At 53.3% G+C, this 21,404-nt stretch overlaps 1 protein-coding gene across 13 annotated transcripts in view; it reads right to left on the bottom strand.

The window, feature by feature from the left end:
• The window catches only part of Plekha6 (pleckstrin homology domain containing, family A member 6), a 134,370-nt gene extending 112,972 nt beyond the window's left edge, over window positions 1-21,398 (bottom strand). For 12 of the 13 annotated variants that reach the window (XR_001237018.1, XM_005375306.1, XM_005375292.1 and 9 more), the window contains exons 1-3: window positions 20,921-21,398; window positions 16,006-16,082; window positions 12,379-12,436 (exon numbers count right to left, since the gene is read on the bottom strand). Coding sequence is in view for 11 of the 13 variants with exons in the window: in XM_005375306.1 (XP_005375363.1) it covers window positions 12,379-12,436; window positions 16,006-16,082; window positions 20,921-21,003 (218 nt within the window). In the remaining 2 variants the exon portion in view is untranslated. Of the gene's footprint in view, window positions 1-5,845; window positions 6,097-12,378; window positions 12,437-16,005; window positions 16,083-20,920 lie in introns of those variants that run through there. The other variant, XM_013522720.1, reaches the window with a different exon arrangement.
• Between the last annotated feature and the right edge of the window lie 6 nt (window positions 21,399-21,404).

Genomic DNA, 21,404 nt, shown 5'->3' on the forward strand with positions numbered 1-21,404 from the left:
GCCAAGGCAAGGCAGCTCAAGGTTTCTTTCTGAAGGCAACTTTTCCTGATCCTTGCGGGAGGGCCTAGCTCTTTCTTGGCCACCAACATACGTAGCATATGTCTGTCATATTCAGGGCAACCACTTACCCTCTCCCCCCTTACCATACTGTGGATTTTAAAATCCATTTTTGCAACCTAGGACCTGCCTGCTACGTAGTGAGTGTGCAGCAGATATTTGTCCAGAACAAGTGGTGGGACCAGGACTCCAAGTCCTGTTCCTCAAGTTTCAATTCATGCTCTGTCTACCATATTACTCGGTCTCAGTCAGACAAAGTCATCAGACCACAGCTGTGCACCTGGCTCTGTGCCCCATATCCCAAACACAACTAAGGCAAATTGTACCATCTCCTGCCCTGAAGGAGCCCAGGGCAGAGAGGGCAAGGGGAGCAGAGGAAGGAGCACACGTCCCACCACCACCTCCACCGAAGGCTTTCTTGTGACTCTGTGCCTGTGCCTGGTCCTTGCGCCCAAACTCACTCCCATCCAAAGCTTCATATTCCCAACATGCACAGAGCACCTGTCAGGTGCTAAGTGGCACCCTCAGATCACTCACAGTCCGGGGGAGAGTGGGCAGGATGAGAAGATGACAAGACCAGGGATTACTGGGTATCCCTAGAGTGATGAATATGGTCCAGCGCCCAGGAAGTGATAAGGAACAGTGGTCTGAGGCACTGGGAGCACATTTATAACTCGGAGGAACCTTTTCTTTTTTTTTTCTTTTTTGTTTTTTTTTCCAGTACCGGGAATCAAACTCACAACCTTGCGCTTGCCAGGCAGGCGCTGTGCCGCGGAGCTAAATCCCCAGCCCCTCGGAGGAACTTTGATACTTGATGTGATAGAGGAACTTTGTGTCACATTGCTATATATTCACACCCACTCTGACATTAACTCACTTGCATCTGAGTGCGGAAGGCCGCACAGGAATTATTACTCCCACTCTAGAGATGAGGAAACTGAGACTCAGATGGGGAAGGACATTAGACTAGGAGAGTACCTGGGTTCTCCACCTCACCATGACTCTGACAAGTCTCTGGGCACTGTGCCTCCATCACTACCCTCCACCCCCACCCACCCCCCCAAGCAAGTTTCCTTCTCCCACTTTGATCCATTCAATTTCCCAGCAAGGGAGCTCCAGTTCGGGGCTTGCCTGAAGTCCGAATGGCCGTTGATAGTCGTGAGGAGACAGGAACCAAGCAAAATTAGAAAAATGACCTCACCACCCAAGGCCCGGTTGAATTAAACAGGCTAATTGTCCAATGAAAAGCAAATTTGCATCTGCAATTATAGACATGGTCTTCTCAGGTAATGATGAGCTGGGAAGGGGTTGGTGGGGTGGGGGGAAGGCAGGGTGTATACAGGTAAGGAGGAGCCGCACCTCCTCCAAGGGCTGAGGCTCTCCTGGGGGGTGCAGCTCTCAACTGGTGCCCAGAGGACACAGCTGAAACCAGGGCAGAGGAGCTACCTGTTCTCAGACCATACAAGTGCCCTCCCCCGACTTCCTGGTTCCAAACAGGGACCAGGTCCTACAAAGATGAAGTGAGTGACCATGGAGGATTCATTGTCAACCTCCATCCTCCCTCCCCTAAGCACATTTCCCACCAGCCCAGCGCAGCACCTGCCTGGCCTGTGAATTAAAGCAGTGCTCAGTAAAAACTGACATTTGTGTGACAACTTGCAGTTTACTCATTGAGCTACCAACAAGGGAGGTGGGTAGTAGGTGGGTGGTGATACTTAACCCCAGTTGTCAGAGTAGGAAACAAAGACACAAACAGACTGAATTGCGACAAGTCATGCAGCCCCTACTGTGGACTAGGATTTCAATTTACATCTTCAAATTCCAGATGAACCTTTTTTTTTTTACCAACACTATCTTAATAACACATGGGCTAGAATTTTTTTATTAGATCAGCTCGGACTAATTTGGAAAGGTGCAAAGAGAGCTTGCAGGAATCTAAAAGACTGGGTAGATTTGACAAGAGGATCAAGAAAGAATGTGCAAGCCAGGAGTAGTGGCACACACCTGTAATCCCAGCACTCAGGAGACTCAAGAGGCTCAGAAGACTGAAGCAGGAGGATCTCTGCAAGTTCAAGGCCAGGCTGTGCTATGCAGTGAGTTCAAAGTCAGCCTGAACTACATAGTGAGACCATGTCTCAAAAAAAAAAGAATGAAATAAAAGACCAGTCTGGGTATAACTCTGTGGCACAGCGCCTGCCTGGCAAGTGCTGGTCCTGAGTTCAATCCTCAGTCCAAAAAAAAAAGACCAAAGCCTGAGCCAGAGCCAGGTATAGTGACACGCACCTATAAGCTCAGCACTCTGGGAGACTGAGGCAGGAAGACTGCAAATTCAACCCCAGCCTGGGCAATTTAGCAATTCAGAACCTGTCTTAAAAAAAAAAAAAAAAAAAAAGACCTGGGAATGTAGTTTAATGTGAAGGCCCTCAGTGGGATCTCCACTACCAAAAAAAAAAAAAAAGCCAGACTTGAACATACGTTTGTTAAATGAACATATTATATATTGCTATAAATATGGACTAGTCACACTTAAATCATCACTTCAAAATTTTCTATCTTACCACTGGAGGAACAAATCAAACAAAGGGGTGGAAACAATGAAGAACAATGAGACAAGAACATAAAAAATGTTGTAACGTGCAATGCTCCTGCTTCTGCCGCAAAGCACATTCCCAGACGTGACTGCTGGGAAAGTAAATTCATTCTTTTGAACGAGGAATTTGGTAAAATATGTCCAAATATTTAAAAATATGCAGCAATTCCACTTCTAAACATGTGGCCTAAGGAAAAAAATTGCTCATATGTATAACAACTCAGATATTTATGTGTTCATTGGAGCATTGTTTATAAAAGTGAAGAACTGGAATTAGCTGGTTTGACATAAGGGTCAAAAAACTGAATAGATGCATAATAAAATACTGACAGCTATTTGGATGTTGTAAGAGAATATGGACGACATGGAAAAATACTTGACAATATATACTTGACAATATGTACATTTGGCTCAAAATTTTAATGATATATGTTTATGACAGTCGTAAATCTAGTCGTATGTCTGTGCACGAATTCCTAAAAAGCACAAGGTCCTGAGTTATGTATATTCATATATACATGAAATCTCTGGGACAGAGAATTATGGATAGACTAAACTTTGCATGTCTTTCTACATTTAATGATCATGTATTACTTTTATGCTCACAGAATAGTAAAAATTTTTAATGAGTACTGTATTACATCAATTCTGTCTTGGGATGTACCCTTTGGAAATGATCCAGAATAAAGAAAATGCTTCATGAACAAAAATGTTTGCATTGTATTTATTTGTAAAAGAAAAATAAAGCTAACAGCGTAAATGTCCTACACAGAAATGCTTATGTAAAATACATTATGTCCACATGCCAGTTATACACGCTATTTTCACAAGAAAACCCTTTTTATTGCCAGGAGAGGAAAGATTGTCATGGTTTGGGCAGCTTCAAAGACTCAGATCCAGAGATAGGGCTCAGGGAACGACAGGTTTCGACTCAATACAGAACATTCCCACCGCAAAGGAAGCTGTCTGTGAGGTAATGAGCTCCCTGTCACTGCGATTCCCCAAGGAAGGCCGGCCAGGGGCTCACTTGGACCGGCAGAGAGTAGGGATGCAACAGTCTCTGAGGGGCACCTGCAGGAGCTCTCCTGAATTGAGAGATTCCTCTGCTTCCTTCCTTTTGTTCTCCACTTACTCTAAACGTTTCTCAAAATCTTGTTCTGCTGAGGCTACCTCCCTCAGCCTGCTTCAGGGATCCTGGGCTCCTACCGAGCTCAGCCAGCCAGGTGCCCCACAGCTGTGACCTGCCCAGCAAGCTCATCTCTTTCCACAAGCAGCTCCGCCCTTCCGCCTGACCTGCCTCTGGGGGCCACGTGGACGTGCAGCACCAGGGCCAGTGAACTCATCTAATGTCACAACAGGCAGTCACAACAGGCAGGTGAGGAAGGCAGAGAGAAAACTGGCTCGGAGAACCACATAGCCAGCACCCGCCGACACCTCCCGCACTGGGGGCAGTCCAAGCCACCCCGGGGGCAGGTAGAGGGAGCTTGGCTGATCTAGGCTGCAGTGCGCCTGGGGTAGGTGGGGCTTCAATGTCCGCCCCGAGCCAGGGCGGGCTGCCTGGCTCACCGACTTCCTCAGTAATTACTTCATTTGCACTGAGCAGGAAGAATCCAACTCAATAATCCAGGCAGACACGCTGAAAGTAATTATCTATGTAATGCGTCCTGCACCAGCACCTCGCCATGGCAAAGGAAAAGCAGCCGAACTGGCAAAAAAAGAGTCTTCTTTGTCTGCAGCCCACGCAGCAGCCCGCCAGGATTAATTACACCCGCACTAACACATTTATCACCTCGTGGCTGATTGGGAAACCAAGGACTTTTAATAATTCATATTTTATATCTGCAGCCCAGCTCGCTGCACCCTTGTGCAGAGACACAGAAACCTTCTTGTTTCCGTAAGGAAAGCCCCGTGGCTGTGCCCTCGGGAGCCCTGGGGCTCTCCTGCCACCACTGTCCATGGCCCGATCCCCCTGCCCCTCTCCACCACCAGGATCAGTGGCTCCTGTCCAGGTAAAACGCACTGCTCCCAGGTGGAAGCTAAAGACTAGACAGGCACAGCCCGCTTCGCAGCCCCATGCTCTACCACGGCAGCCTGGAAGCCAGGATTTGGGGGATTTGCAGGGCAGGCACCTGCAATGCCCCGCAGCCATCTGGACAGGGGGCTGGGGCAGAGTCATGCCAGCCAGGGTTCAGTCTCCACCTGCAGGAGACCCACAGTGGACTGTACTACCCAAACTGCCAGATGGAGGGCGAGGGGTCTAGAGGGATTTGAGGAAAACTGCCCAGCTCTGGAGGCCGCAACTCCCTTGGTCACCAACTGCACTGTGTCCTCCCTACCACCTCCTGCAGCTCACCCTCCACCTCCACCCTGGGGCAGGCTCTCCCTGCACCCCTGGCACCCACCTCTTGTTCTCCCAGCCCTGGCTGGCCTGCAGTCTCAGACAGCATCTCCCAGGAGCCTCTCTCCCTCTCCCTCCCCCTGCCCCTGCCCTCACCCCACCCAGCTCTCCTTGCCCTCTCTGGTCAGTTCCCAACCTTCTCCACCCCCACCCCCACCCCGACGCCTCACACAATAAACGCGGGGCTGTCAGCTACAGGCAGCCACCTCCATCATGAACACAGTCCCCTCACCCCCCAGTCCCGTCCCAGGCTCCAGCACCTGCAGGAGCTCCCTACTGAATCTTCACTCCCAGACTCAATCCCCCTCCCTGAATCCCAGAGCCTCTCCTCCATAGGAAAGATATTCTCTGAGAAATGGGCCCCTGGGGGTGACCCAGCCTGACCCTGGACCCCTTCCTCTCCTCCTGCGGGCCCTCACTCATTCCTTCCAGCCCATGAGAGGCAGGGCGGGGCTGGCCTCTGCTCTGGCCAGGCTCCCCCACGCACCCCCGCTGCCTTCCATGGACCCTAGGAGGCGGACAGCCCCAAAGCTGCCCTCACCTAGAGGAGACAATTCAGATGTAATCAATTCAGACAGCATCGGCCCTTCCTGGGGATTGTGGAAGGGGGTGGGGGCACAGACAGGGCTAAAATTAGCATTCTCAGCATCCGCGATCCCAAGTAACGCTGCCAAGGCGGAGGCTTGGGAAGGCAGTGGTACCGCAGTGCACACAGCCCGGGCTCACACGGCAGCCAGCCCTGACCGGGGCCCAGCCTTCCTCCTCCCGCTCCTCTATCTGATGCATCAAAACAGACTCACCCGCTAGCTTCAGAGGTGTGATCCGGCTGAGAGCGGTAACCCCGGGCCCAAGGCACCCCTCCCCCAGCTCAGGCCGGCTGGGGTCGTCCTCCCCCACCCCTGGGGGGCGGCCCTTCTCAAGAGCAGGGCTCTGGGTCTAAGCTGATCTAATCAGTCATCTCTCTGGCTGGCAGGTCCCTGGCGCGGGGAAAGGATGCTGTTGTGGTTACTGCAGGATCCAGCATCTTTCCCAGGCAGAAGCAGCTGGGCATGCTCCATGGGCTCCCGCGGGGATCTCAGGGCCACGTGACTCTCCCTCCCCAAGCTGTCACTTAGGATCAGGAGTAAATAGTCCCGGGAAAGGTTTAACTCCATCCACACCAAGGACAAGCTGCTGACTACCCTTGCAGTCCAACCTCCCCGGAGAGCCTCCCCCGCCTCCCACCACTCAGATAAGGCTGCCCCCCAAAGGGGACCTAGGCCAGTGGCTGGGTAAGCAGCACTGTTAGAGCTGAGGGGGCCAGAAACTGTTCAGGGACCTGCACTGTGCTGGGGCCCCAAGCACCCACACTGCCCCTGGTGTGCCCAGGATGGGACCCTGGTACCTCCACACACCCTCCCAGCACCATGAATTTAGGGAAATAACAATCAGAGAGGCGGGGAGCCCATTACAAGACCCCAGGATCTCCTGGTCCTCAGTCCAAATTGCTCTCCCATGGGCACCTGGGTTCTGCATTATTGATGACTCAAAGCAGAAGGCTCTGGACAATAGGACTGCTCCTGGTTTCTGGTGCAGAAATTCTCTTGCCCTGGTGTGTGTGTGTGTGTGTGTGTGCACCTGTGTCTGTCTCCCACTCTGCCTTAGTTTCCCTCTCCACATTTCTGTGGATGCTGGAAAAAATAACAGCTTCTCTATGACAATGGACAAAAACAATAGAAACACTGATTTTGTAGACAGGATCAGAGAGATGGGAAGAAAACGAAGGATTTATGCCTAAACTTCCAGGCACTGGTCTCAATTCTGCCCACTCCTTAGACCCAGAACCAAAGCCAAACCGGAAGCTCCTGAAGTCACTTCAGGATTTAGAAATATTGTGACAAGCAGGCTTAGATACAGGGTGTCTGCAACCCCTGCCTACATGGCAATTTTATCTTTTTCATTTGTTATTAGAATGATGATACAAAAGTACAAAGTCTTCGCTCAAGTAAGAGTGAGTCTCCCTGTGATACAAGTATAGATATCACTTTTGCCACTGTGGTCCTTTTCTTTAAGAAGAATCTGCTGTGCGAGGGGCAGGAGGCAACTTCCTTCCCAGGAGGAGTTGGTTAGTTGGGATAGGGGCACAGAGATCTGAGTTAGGGCAGATCCCTCAGTTAGGGCAGCATGCCCCAGCCTAGCAGCCCTCAGGGATGGGGCCCTTGCCATGCCTCCCTCCCCTTGTCCAGCTGAGATGCCAGGCTGCCCTCACTGGCTTGGGAAAGCCACTCTGCTGAAGGCGCAGGGAAGCTTTGAGTGAGGGCCCAGTACCAGGCAGGACGGTGAAACTCACCTACCTGGCACTGCAGGACTTGGCAAGGCTGCCCGGTACAAGTGGGGGAGATTCTTCGACCAGGCAGCCGGCAGCAAGAGGCTCTGGGGGGTCTTTGGCCTCAAGGAGCTGATGGGGCACAGTGGGGCTGGGGTGAGGGATTACAGCTCCTGGGAGTGGGGTGGGGACGGGGACAAGGACCGCAGTCCCCATCCCACACAATCTTCAGACAGCTGGAAGAAGTGGCTGACAGACGGACCTGCTGGGCGGGTTTCCTCTCTGGCAGACATTGAGCAAGGGCTGCAGACAGTCCCTGGATCAACCGAGGAGCCTGAGCAGGGGGATCTGGGGGCTCAGGGTGGATGAGAGGCCAAGGGAGGACTGGCTCGAGTGAGCACCTTCATGTTGGGGAAGGAGGTACAGCATGAGGGTCTTGGGGTCCCAGACAGGTGAGGTGGGGCTGAGCAGAGGAAGCAGGCACCTCTTACCAAGTCAAAATTCTCCCTGTTAGCCTGGCAGAGCAAGATGTATCTGGGGACGGCTGAGGGGGTGGCACGGGGGACAGAAACTCCTCGTGGCCCTGCCTCTCCAGACCCCAGGTCCCTGAGGCTCAGGCCCACGTCTCCCCTCCCAGTGGCCTCTGGCCTCTAAGCTGGAAGACCCGCCACCCCTCGGCGCCGCTCTCACCCTGGGCCCTCATCCATTTGTGTCTCCACCCTCCAGAGAGCCCTCCTTGGAGCAGCGACTACCCACCGAGCCTCAGTTTCCCTCAGCTGCAATGGTATTTCTCTGATGCCCTGACTATTGTTCACTGCCTTGTCTCCCGCGCTATCTCGCTCTTCACTGTCCTGAGTGTTATCCGCCTTTCTGAGGAAGGAGCTGGCAGGGCCGCTCTGTCAGATGCTGTCCTGGGACTTGTCCATCCTGTCTGCCTTCTGGAGACAACATAACAGATTCTGGTGGTGCCACTTCGCTTCCCATGGTCCTGCCTCCTCTGGGGTCCCGCAAGCGAGGGTCTGTACAACCTCACAGGACTCACCTGGGTCTGGAGGCCCAGCCCTGTACCCCTAGGGCACAGCCCTGGTCTCTGCCTCTCTGCAGCCCCCAGCCTGGCACAGGCAGTCCTGGCCTGTACCACAGGCTCCACCCACCTGATCTCACACCATTGTGGAGGAAGCGCTCAGACCTGAGCAAGGAAGCAATGGAGGGCCACGTAAAGCTCCCGGGGTGGAGGGGCAGCAGGGCTATCAGGGGTGTGGCTCTGCAGGACATGTCCCTGCCATGTCCCCCTCCCTGCCAGCTCCAGAGAAAGGCACTCTCGAGATAGAACTGGTAAATTCCACAGCTGGTAGCTTGATCGGGGAGCAGGGGAGGGAGCCAAGAGCCAAGAAGAGAATTCCTGTTGGTCAGAAATGGTGTTACATAGCTGGGTCTTTCTCTTTTTTCCTCCCTCCCTCCCTTCTTTTATTTCTTTTCTTCCTTCTTTCCTTTCTACCCTTATTTTTTTTTAATACTGGGGATTGAACCAGGGAGTGCTGAGCTACATTCCCAGCACTTTTCAAATTTTTAAAAAATTTTGACACAGGGTCTTGCTAAATTGCCCAGGCTGGCCTTGAACTTGCAATCCTTCTGCTTCAGTCTCCCCAGCAGCTAGGATTACAGGCATGCACCACTACTCCCAGTACATAGCTGCATCTTTAAGTATCAGAATGAAGCCTAGCAGACCTACAGTGACTGAAGAGTGACAGGGAGGGTCAAAATGGCCCTGTCAGTGCCCGGAAGACACCATCAGCCAGGGGAGCAAATTTGTGAGACACCACTGAGCAAACTCCCTAGAGCCATGGCGGGGAGTGATCACACATGCTCTGGTGTCCTCTTGTGGAGGCATGTGGTAAGTACACACAGGTGCCATGGGCTTTAGCCTGTTCCACCCTTTGCCTTTTCTTCCCACACGGTTCCTGGAAAAGGCCTCAGTTCCTGGTAAATACACCCATTGTGTATATCATGAGCACTGGCACCTCTCAGCACCACGAAGGAGAGGACTCACATACAGTGATATCGCCTTTGTTTGATCCTGGGCAAACAACAATATTTGCTCACTGAATTTTGACTCATTCATACTAGAAGCAAAGGTACCCAGCCAAGTTGTCTGGATATCTGACTGTCATCATCACCTCGCAGGATCCATGTCTGGGTTACTCGAAGCTTCTAGTTCACCCACCAGCCAAATGTCATCAACCTCCTTGGGAATGGCTTGAGCAGAAAGGGTGGAAGGGAGACAGCCATCTGTCACTCACTCCTTCACTAAGGAGTCGTGAAGCACCTTCCTGACCAAGTTGGGAACCAACGGTGCTGGAGCAGCCTGGCACTCTGCCTAGAGCGGGGCCGTGAAATCATGAACACCAGAGCTACCCCTAGCTTGGCTTTCTGCAGGCCCGGTGACACCGTCTGCGTCTCCCTATTATGTGCCAGAACAGTTAAGAGTGATAGTTCACCCCCATAAAGGTATTATGAGGATTGAAGGAGATGATGCAGTACAGCCCTTAGCTCAGAAAGGGTGGCAGCTGCTGCTACTGTACAGCATGGCCACCGAGCTTAGGAACACACAGGAGCACACAAGACACAGACACCGACATCTGTACCATCTCACCAGACCTCGTGGCCACCCCAGCTCACTCCCTGCCCAGGATCCGTTTTCATCCCACACTAGTGGTTCTCAGTGTGTGTCCCCAGACCAGTGCCATCAGTGTCACCTAGAAACTTGTTAGAAATGCAAGGTCTGGACACTCTGAATCGGAAACCCCGAGGGAAGGGCCAGCAATCTGTCTCCACAAACACTCTGGTGATTCTAACGCATGCGCAGGGTGGAGAATGAGGGAAAATGATACGGGCATAAATGATCACGCTGCATGTGGTTCCCCTGGTTATCAAGCCACATCAGCGGAGAGAGCAGCTCCCTCAAGGGCTTGGGTGCATGGAGAGATGTGTGTTCTGAGGGCCACAAGTGGCTTGGTGAGGGTTCAGGAGTGCATTGAACAGGAAACTGGGGTGTGTGTGGGTAAGCTGAGAGGGAAGGCAGGAGCCGGGTCATAAAGCCCTTCAAGTGCCTGGAGGAGGAACTTGGATTTGATCCTTACGTGATGGGAAATGTGGAAGGATTCTATCGGGGGTGAAATGAGTGATTTGTACTCCAGAGAACAGCTGTCCTGTTGCACTGTGGGTGGAGGCAGGAAGAGGAAGGGGGAAGCTGCCAGAACAGTCCAGGGCCACCAGGAAGTGCAGGGAGCAGGTGAGCAGCGGTGGCCTGTGCAGGAGGAGGAATGACAGGCCAGGGTGCAGGGAGAGGAGGAAGGAGAGGTCTCCAGCGCGCAGGAGTCCCCTGCTGCTGCTGCTGCTGCTGCTGCGGGGACACAGGACGGATGCAGAGGTGGGAAAGCACTCCTGTCCATGCACCTGACAGGGGGAGCTTAGGAGAAAGCTCTGGGTCCACAGCTGAGGCAGGCATGAACTATGCTTCCGTTGTTTACCTCCCACTGTCTTTCATTCACTCACTCATTTCAGCAAATATGGACTTCCTATCACGCACCAGAAAGTTCCTGGGACAGTGGGAAATAAAATACCAGATTCTGCTCTTGAGGGTTACATGCCAGTGGAGAACACCAACAAACAAAGCAAATAAGTAGTCTTTTAAATGTTTCAGGTAGTGATAGGTTTAGTGAAAAAACGACTGAAGGAGGTGTGGGAATGTCAGCAGTCAGGAAAGTCACCCCTGAGAGATGGCACTTGAGCTCATTGACATGTAGAAAAGCCACAGGAATGGCAACAGAAGGAAAGTTCTCTGAGCACGGGAAGAAGCACGTGCAAAGGTCCTGAGGTGGGAATGAATCTGACATGAGGGAAGGAAAGAAAGCTGAAGGTCAGCATAGCTGGCCAGTTACAGAAAGGTCAGGGGCCAGACTGTCTTAGGTGGCAAGCTTTTAAGGAGAGGTGAGATGAAGTAACACTGAAAGTGCTTCCTGAACAATCTCTGTATATTGTGGAATAATGAGATGATATATGTAAGGAGAAAAGAAGACACAGTTCTTAACAGAAGTGAGAAAGATTGGGGCTCAAGTTTAGGGAAACTTGAGGCTGTAAGAGCCATGTCATAGCAGAACAAGTTCCAAAACATTTACAGGAAGGCTTCCACCTTTGTTCTGAGTAAATGATTAACAGCCAAGCTGGTGTCTGTGCGGTCTGAGTGGGGATGAAAAGGACCTCTCGGTACTGGGGATGCAGGTCTCAGGGAAGAACAGGAAGGAACAGGAAGGAACAGGAAGGAACAGGGAGACAGGGGCCTCATTCCCCAGGCCACTGTAACCCTCTGCCAGTGCCACTGACCCAGCCAGCCAGGCAGCGGCGCTCTGTCATCTCTGCAGAAGGGGGGAGCAGACCAGGTGGGGACCCACAGGCCGGGGCATGCCGAGCCTCACCCATGGGAAGGAAGCCAGGACCCCGCCTGGCTGGGAGGTGGAGTGACAAAGGCCAAGGCCAAGGCAAATGAGCCCAGAGGCCTGTGTCCCCTGCGTCCACCCTGAAGTCCAGGATGACTCTCCCAGGCACATCTTCAGCTGCCACAGAGGCCACACACACCTTCACCCAAAATTGCAAGTGTCCCCATCTGAGATGGTGAGAGCGGCTGGCCCGACCTTGCTCCTTCCACACCCCACCGCGCCTGTCTTTGCCACAGCTGTGCATCGGGTCTCTCACCCCGCTGCTCCATCTCCAACCTCCCACCTTGCTGTGTGCCTGGGACAGTCCACTCCTTCTCACCTGTGCAGCCCAGCCCAGCCCTGCACCCACCCCAGCCATCCCGGAAGACTCTGTGATTGGTGACCAACACCAGCCACCGCGCCGGCCACCACATGCATGTGCGCGCACACTCAGCCTCTGCTGTGCTCCAGACCCTTTAACCTCCTCCCCTCCCCAGGGGCGTGGGTGACCAGGATGCGAGGAGGGTCAGAAAGGCAACTGTGTCTTACTCACTTGATGAAGTACACAGCTCCTTCGGGGGTGGAATCCATCTCCCAGCCCTTGGGCAAACCTGCGGGGAGGCAAGAGCAGCACAGGTGAGGGGGCCACGCCTGACCTGCCTGAAGAGTCAGCAGAGTTCTCAGACCATCCTTGGAGCAACCCACTGTTTCTAGAGTCTGTGTCCCCGGATGATGAAGGTGGTAGTATGTGGGGGTCCTCTGACAATGCGCAAGGTGACCAAAGGAATCACCGCCTGAGGGGACCCGCTGATTCCCTCAGCAAACCTCTCTGAGCACCTGTGCTGGGCCAGGCCCCCATATGCAGTAGTGAGAGCACGACAGTTGGCCTGAAGGTGTCCTCAGAGCCACCCGATCAGCCCCCTCATGTCACAGAAGCGAAAGCCAGAACTAAGAGCGGTCACTTGCCCAGGGCTCACAGTCATTAGCACCAAAATCCAACCAGGATTCACGGGTTTGAGTCCCAGGCCAGCACCAGATTCTGCTGCTTCCCAGCATGATGCTGAGTACCTGGGAAATCAGTCCCGGAAAATGCAGACTTCAGTTTTGTTTTCGTTTTTGTTCTTGCAGTACTGGGGATTGAGCCCAGGGCCTCTGCATTGAGCTACATCATCAGTGCTTTTTTTGTTTATTTTTTATATTTGAAACACAGCCTCACTAAGTTGCCCAAGTAGAGATCAAACTTATAATCCTCCTGCCTCAGCCTCCCAGAACACTGGGATTACAGGTGTGAGCCACCATACCCTGCTTTAGAGAGACTTGCTTTTTAATGTCCAGTGGCATCTCTGAAAAAAACTTATCTGTGAAAGTGCTCAGAGAGGAGGATCACAGGATCTGAGTGACAAGAGCTAAACTCCCCTCCACCTCCAAGGAGCTCCCTATCAGGCACTGATTCATGTTGCCCACTGTCCCAAACAGCCACCCTGGCCAGTCCCATCCTCCTGGGACAGGGTCTCCTCCACCCCATGGCAGAAGGGGAGCTGTTGGTTGGAGAGACCCGAGAGAACTCATCATCAGAGGCAGAGGCAGAGAGCTGGTCGAAATCATTCCTTGTAGGGGTGTGGGAGCCTCCTTGCTCACATAATGGATGGCAGGCAGGGATTTTCTCAACAATCATTGTGTCTTTCTCCAAATACCTGCACAGAGCCGAGTCCAGATGCTCCAGAGCAGAAGGTCCTGTTCTGACTCATCCACTTTGTGCACTTGTATGGATCAGAGGTTTCTACCTCTATCGTTGCTGCCAGTGGTGCTGCTGTTGCTTCAGTGAACCAGAGTAGCTAGTCAGCCCAGCTTCCAGCCCCGGCCTTGGCCCAGGGAACTAAATACCAGCTACCCTTGGTGAAGCGCTCCCATCCTCCACCTAAGCCATAAGCACCACCGCCACTAGCACACCTAACCTGCACAGCAGCAGTGCACAGTGGGTGTCAGCCCCAGCATATGCACAGATGAGGAAACTGAGGCCCAGACATCAACCTGCTTAGGGTCACACAAGGTTGGGATGTAAGTGCTGGTCTGCTACCTCCAAAGCCCACACTCTTTCCTCTGTGCAGCTCCATAAATGCTACTTGTTCCCCTCTGTCCCTGCGGGAGGACAGTCCCATTCAGAAGGGCGTGGGTTGGCAGCCTCCCCAAGCAGAGGGATCCCCATTGGGTCAGAATCATAAATAATCTTGCCACTGTGATGTGTCTGGGAAAGAGGCCAGCATGGATTATGTCGCCTGTCTTTTTCTAGCAGCTTCCCTCCACACTGCCCTCTCTGCCTGGGCAACACCAAAAGCGCTTATATTCCTGTCCAGGCGGAGTGCCCACCGAGGCAGCTGCCTTCCCGGCAAGCTTCAGGGGCAGCTTAACCCCTTCTCTGCCTTGGATGACTAGTTGGCTGTAGCCCAAAAGGAAAGAACTGGCTTCTAGGCTTTTACACATCTTCCAGTCTTTCCTAGGGAGGCAATGGACCCAACTGTGGACAGCTGAGCCCCTGCAGCAGCAATGACACCTGTGGCTAAAAGAAAACAGCCTTAGCCCTGGAGGAAAGAGGCCTCCTTCAAGCTGGAAGCCCCACAGGGATGGTCAAAAGGCAGCTACCTCCCTCTGTGGTGCTGGGGATGATTCTGTTTTTTTGTTTTGTTTTGTTTTGTTTTGGTACCGGGAATTGAACTCAAGACCTTGCGCTTGCCAGGCAGGCACTTATGCCACTGAGCTATATTCCGGCCCGGGGGTGATTCTGATGAGCACCTTGTCCCTGTTGCACACATGAAGAAGCTAAGTCTTGGGGGCCTGCATAGGACCACACTGATGGCAAGCAGAGCCAAGACCGCTCACAACACCTCTAAGAGCTTCTGTATTTGGCCATGAAACCATGTATATTAGCCAAATGGCCTTGAGCCAGGGACTTCCTCTCTGCTCTTCAATTTTCCTGCCTGACACAATCAAACAGAGGTAGGCTCTGGGCAAATCCAAACCCTACCCAATGTGTCCAGCAGCACTGGCTGTGCCCTACACATGACCAAGACTCCCAGAACCAGATGCCTGATGTCAGGTCAGATGAAGGCTGGATGGGTAGAGATTCTCCCATGATGCTCCTCTCTCACACCTGCTCCTCCTACTAACCTCCAGCGGTATAGCAAGGAGGGCAGCCTGATGTTCAATTAAGGTTCTCCAGGCCTTGCCTTGATTCCTGGTATCCCTACCCCTGCAATGCAGACTGGAACCTTTTTCTTTGGCTCTTTTTTGTTCTTTGTTTCTGCAATACTGAGTGCTGGGGTTATATATGTGCACCATCACACCCAGCTACTTTGGAGGTTTCTTATGTGTTGTTGGCTAGATGCGTCCCACCTTATCCACAGGCCTGGGAGGTCCCTGCGGGCAAATAAGCAAACTAGTGTTAGCCTTGGCACCTTCTCTTTCCTGTTCTCGTTTCTCCCCATGTGAAGGGGTTCCTACTCGCCACAAGGGGCTATTTAGTTTTTTCTTTCTTTCCTTTCCTTTCCTTTTTATTTATTTATTTATTTATTTATTTTTGGTTTTGGTAGTACTGGGGATGAAACCCAAGGCCTTTGTACTGAGATATGCCTTCAGCCCTTTTTTCATTTTTTATTTTAAGACAGCGTCCAAGTCATTAAATTATCCAGGCTGAGCATGAAGTTGTAACTCAGCCTCCTGAGTGTCAGGATTACATGCATGTGCCACCATACCTACCTCTGAGAGAAAAAAACATTTTTAAATCTCAGGTCCTCACTAGCACTAATCACATTTCCACAGGGCCAGTGGCAGCTGTCCTGGGCAGCACAGATACAGACACTGCCAGGCTGGCACACCGCGCTGGGGGCTGGGGTTGCCATTTCAGGAGCCTCGGACTAGAAGGGACTTTCTCACTGGGTAGAGGGAGGAGAGATGAGTAAGAGCTTTGTCCTCCCAGGTCTGTCCCAGATGCCGATGGTACACTTGGAAGCCTGAGAGACCCAGAGGTTCCTCAGGATCCCCCAGAAGGCATCCAAAGGTGAGGCGGAGCCCAGCCATGGAGAGGGGACAGAGCAAAGCTGAGGCACAGGGGTCCCGCCCCCTGCTGCCATCTTCAGCTTTGGCATCCTCCCGGGTCTCGAAGGCAGGGCACACAGCTCCTTACCTGTGCTGAAGCAGTGTCCGCTCTGGATGGCTGATTCTGTACTGGGATGCAGCCAGCTGGTTGACTTTTCCTCATCACTAAGAAAGACCAATAAGAAAGGGTCAGGATCAAGAGAAGTGTTCTGGAGCCTTGGGACACCCACTTCCAAGTGCATGTCACCCACTAACCTGCCCAAAGGCCCGAGATGGGAGCCCCACAGCCATCCACTCACTCACATTTGCCCAGGGTCTTCAGAGCAGCCTCTGAGGACTCAGGGGTAAACAGTGTCTGATCCCCGGCCTCCAAGAGCTGATAACCACCCCTCCCCAGCTGGGGAAAATGAACCTAAAAGGAGCAGATGCCCAGGATCCCTCGCAAAGCAAGGGATAGGTGATTCTGTGACAGAGAAAGGCTGCTCCTGGTGAGGAGGAGAAGGCAAAGACTTCCCTGAGGAGGCCAGGTGAGGGCACAGGGGACAGCTGGCGGCTCCTGCGCAGGATGGAGGAAAGCCAGAGTGGTTGGGCATTTGCAAGGCTGCTGCATCCCTCACATTAGCAACTGTACAGATTATGAATCTGAGCTGAGTGATTTGCACAGTCAGTAAGTGATAAAACCAGGATTCAGGCCTGGACCCGCCCCCCCCATCCCCAATCTCTTCCTAACCTCAACCCAGTGAGAGGAGCTCCCTAGCAGCACAGGTCCTCAGGGTCCCCTGGCTGAAGGCACAGGAGCTCAATGACATTTCTCCACCCCCACTATCCAGGTGACACAGATTTTCCCACAGCCAGCTGTGATCCAGCTTGCAGCACCTGACTGACTTGGCCAATTCAGGTGTGTGAAGAAGACGCCCGGGTCCTCCCTCTGGGTGTCGAGGCTTGAGGGTGGGGCCTAAGGGCCAGGACAAAACTGCATGCGGTGTCTTTAGGACACACAATAAACTCCTAAGAAAGGCCCCACTAAAGTTTTATTGAAGTAAGGTATATGATAAGCTGCACATACCATGTAAAATTTAGTAAGCTTTGACATATATATGAAATCATCAAAAAAATCAACATAATGAACCCCCAAGACTTTCTTTGTGCCCCTTTGTAATTCCTCTCTCCCGCCCTCCCCGGCAACGCTGACAAGCTTTCTGTTCCTATAATTTAGTGTGTATTTTCTAGAGCTTCAAGAGTTGTATATAAATGAAATCATGCAGCTAGACTTCTTTGTCTCTTCCTTCCTGCCTGCCTTCCTTCCTCCTATCCTCTCTCCTTCTCCCCCTCCTTCCTTCCATGCTGTAGCATGTGTTTTTGGTTCATTAGGAGCACACAGCTCCCAACGTAGGATTTACCAGTGTGTTACCATTCATCTATGGATGGATGTATGGGTTGTTTGCAGTTCGGGGCCGTTACAAATAATGCTGCTACGAACAGTCATGTACACTGTGTGGACAAGTGCCTTTTTTTTCTCTTAACTGTACTAATTGTTCTCTGAGGTTGACACATGCTGCAGGAAACGATTTCCCAACTGACCCAGCCCTCTGATGAGCAGAGAACTGACCATGTCTTGGTTCTGGTAACTCCCGCACTCAAAACCAGTGAGGAAGACCTTTAACATACTGGGTCTCTGCTCTGTAGGCTTCTGGCTGTACGGCTTTGGACCTGGGAGGCCGTGGAGATGAAGCCAAGGAAGGGGCAGGGTGTAGGGAAATGCAGTGAGAGTCCTCAGCCCCTGACACCTCCTCCTCAGCCACCCCACACTTGCTGGCCCCAGACTGTGCCTCCTCTCCGGCTCCCTCCAACTTCCTGTCTAGCTGCCTGGATATCAAGGACAGCCCCATCACACCCTGGGCTTCCCACCACAACCACAACTTCCTCTTCTTGTCACTCACAGCCTTCCCCTGTCAGCCCCTGGCCCAGAGCAATGCAACCAGGGGCTGCCTCCACCCCAGCACCAGACTGATGGGAAACCAGGTCACAACTCCACAGCCCACACGCTTAGCTGGGCAACACCTAATATCTTCAGGATCCTGGGATCCTGGTCAGTCGCCACTTGTAGAAAGTCCCAAGTCTTTCTCATGAGCCTCAAGGTGCATTTGCTGGTTACCCACCTCACCCCATCACCAACAGCTCAACTCATCTTTCAGTTGAAGAGAAAATGAAAACCATGAGGCTTCCCCAATACATCCAACGGCCCTATTCCAAACTTCCCCATATTCTCACCTATCCTTAAGTTTTTATCTCTGTAATGGAGAAGAGGTAGCCTTTCCCATTTTGTTTTGTTTTGTTGTTGTTGAAACAGGGTCTCCTATGTGGATCAGGCTTGCCTTGAACTTGCAGCGATCCTCCTGCCTTGGCCTCCTGAGCGCTGGAATTACAGGCATGTGCCACCACACCCAGCTGTCTCTTATCTTTTGCGTGTTTGTTTTTTTGCAGTGTTGGGGGTTGAACCTAGGACCTTGAGCATGCTAGGCAAGCACTCTACCACCGAGCTACACCCCAGACTCTTGTTTGGAGACAGGGTCCTGCTAAGTTGCCCGGGATGGCCTCAAACTGAGAATCATCCTGCCTCAGCTTCCCATGCAGGAAGGCCAGCACACCTAACCTCTTCTCTTTTTTCTAGAACCTCATCCTCCTGAGCATCCCAGACTTGATCATGGGCTTCCCTCCTCATCAGGTCTCTCACGTCTCCCACCACTCTCACGCACACCTGCCACAGCGCGGCACCCTGCTTCTCTCTCGATGCCCCCTCCCCCGCAGCTTCCTCTGCTTCCCGCCTCCCCTCACCCGTCCACTCCAGTCTATTCCCAGCGTTCCTCGGAAACCGCCTTTTATTAAAGACCCTCACCCACAAAGCCTCCCTAGATCCAGCAGACACCGCCCGGTCTTTGGGCCATCTGGCTTTTCAGCTGCATTCTGCACTGTTGGCCATCCTGCCTCCTCATTCCCAGCATTCCTCTTCCTTGCCTTCTGAGACGGCACTTTACCGTGAGTCTGGGTCTCAGGCCCTCCCTGGCCTCTCTTCTCTCTGCTTCCCTTACATTCTACTGCTGCCTGGCTCGTCCCCTCCTCCCCATCCTCGGGGTGGCCCTACCTCTGCATGGTGACTCCCAGACTCTCCTTCTGGCCCAGCCCCTCTCTGACCAAGCCCTTGCCTGGCTACCCAGCTCTCTGTTAGACATCACCCTGCCTGTCCCACGGGGACCTCACCCTCAGCATGTCCTCATCGAGCTTGGACGACCTGCATTCCCCAAACCAGGCCTCTCTTCCCATACCCTTCATCTCACTGGCTTCATCAAGCCAGAAAGGCTGAGATCTACTTTTGCTCTCCCTACCTTCAGGCAGTAGATGGACACTTATAATCCCATTCCCAAAGATTTCTTCCTCCTCTCCCTCCCTGCCTCCCCCTTCTCCCTGCTTTAATTCAGACTCTGTCAGCTGCCTCCAGGCTTTCAACTTTTACAACTGCTTCCTACACTTTTATACCTCAATTTCTCCCCCTGCCTCCTACCCAGCTCCCAAATCATCATCCCTGCCGCTGCCAGAGAGACGTTCAGAACACAGACCTGTGTCAAGCTCTTGTTTAAAGTCTTCTTTGGCTTTCTGCCTGTCGCCGGTAGGGTGGAGTCCAAGCCCCTTGGCCTGATACAAGCTGCCCGCCTCTACTTTTCAGCCCCAACCCCTGCAGCAGTGATCCTCCTGCCTCAGCCTCTAGAGTGCTAGGATGACAGGCATGTGCCACCACGCCTTGCTGGGAACCCCAGTTTTAATCCTGGAGAAGTTCCGCTATTTAAGAGCTTGACCCAGGGTCAAGAACTTTAGCAAAGTTAATTTCTAAGGTTATTACAACAACAGTAAGGTAATGACAGTATCAATTAGGATAATGGCAGTGATAATTACAGAAGAAAGGCCTTAAGCAAGCTTGGGAACAGACAGACACCATAGAGGAGCCACTGCCTGCCACCTGCCTGGAATCGGGGACAGCGGGACAGTCGACTCCACACATGCAAGGCTTCCCTCCAGCTCCCAATGACAAGTAGCCTCATCCTACACAAGCACTTCAATCCCTCTGGACCTCAGGTCCCCTCTGGACAACACAGGGTCCCCGCCAGTGCTAAGGTTCTGTGAGTGGCTCTCTTGAGGCAGTGAAAGCCTGTCAGGTGCAGGTCACAGTCCAGAATGTTGCGCCTCTATATTTGCTATATCACTGGGAGATTTCTGTCCTGGCAACCGATGCCTACAGGAGAAGCCAACAGAGGGCTGAGCGGGGCTACTTTTTATAATGAGATTATGCCACAGCAGTTTTACTTTATGAAATTAATATAACAGCACCAATAAATTACTGAGAGCAGCGAGAGCTCTCTCTCCCTGAAGAATGCCACCCAGGCTGCAGTCATCCAGCTTCTCCTGCCTCTTGACCAAGGGCCTAGGAAGCAGCAGGAGGGGAGAGGGGCCGCTGTCTGGGGCCAGCCCTGGGCTGAGGGAGCACAAGGATGGGGCGGCGGAGGCATCATGACCGGGTTCGTGGTCACTCAGCCGGGTCCCCATGTAGAAGAGCCAGGGAGCGGGAAGCAGGAGGGACGAGCCTCTGCCCCTTCGGCAGCAGGAGCAGTCAGAACTCCAGGCTGGACACCGGTCCTCTTCCTGGTCCCTCCCGGGGGAGGGGGGACGGGGGGGCCTCCTCTGCGGTCAGGGAAGACGGGGAAAGGCCAGCACCTGCCCTGCCCTGCCCTGCGTCCCAGGCTCAGAACAGGGAGCCTTCGCTGGACTTTGACCCACTGTGGGGGGAAAGGCGGGAGCCGCATTCAAACAGGCGGGAGATAAACTTATTAGTCATGCGCTGTCCAGCCGCCCTTTCCCTCCACCGCCAGCTGCCCCCTGCCCCGCCACCTTTCCAATGACACAACTTTAAAGAAAAAAATGGGGGAATAGGGAGAGAGAAGAGAGCCACTCACTTGATGAAGAAGACTCTCCCACCGCGGTCCACTCCGTAGGTCCACCGGCCGGGCAGGTCCAGCCAGTCGATCTCCTCGGCCATCTCCGCCGCCCCGCGACCCCGCGCGCTCGCGGCGCCCCCGCACCGGGCGCCAGGCTGGCGCCCCCACTTTCCACCGCCCTGGAGACGCGCGGGGGGAGGTGGTGCGAGGCGGGTCGGCCCGGCTTGCGCGTCCCTCCGGGTCCCCGGCAGTGACCGTGGCCTCCTGCTGAAGGCGAGCTGGCCGCAAGCTGGCGGCGGGGGCCCGGCGAGCACTTAACCCTGGCCGGGCCGGGAGCGCAGCCCCGACACCACCTGCCCCTTCCTGCCTCCTCGGGAGCCGCTCTCCCGGCCGCTCCCGAACTTTAATGACGGGCAATTAGCGCGGGGAGTAATTACGCGCCGGGGCTGCCAGCGGGCAGCGGCGCGGCGGCCGTCGGAGCCGGGGGCGCCCTCCCCGGAGC

Source organism: Chinchilla lanigera, unplaced genomic scaffold, assembly GCF_000276665.1.
Source record: "Chinchilla lanigera isolate Chin_1 unplaced genomic scaffold, ChiLan1.0 scaffold00005, whole genome shotgun sequence".
Classification (NCBI taxonomy): domain Eukaryota; kingdom Metazoa; phylum Chordata; class Mammalia; order Rodentia; family Chinchillidae; genus Chinchilla; species Chinchilla lanigera.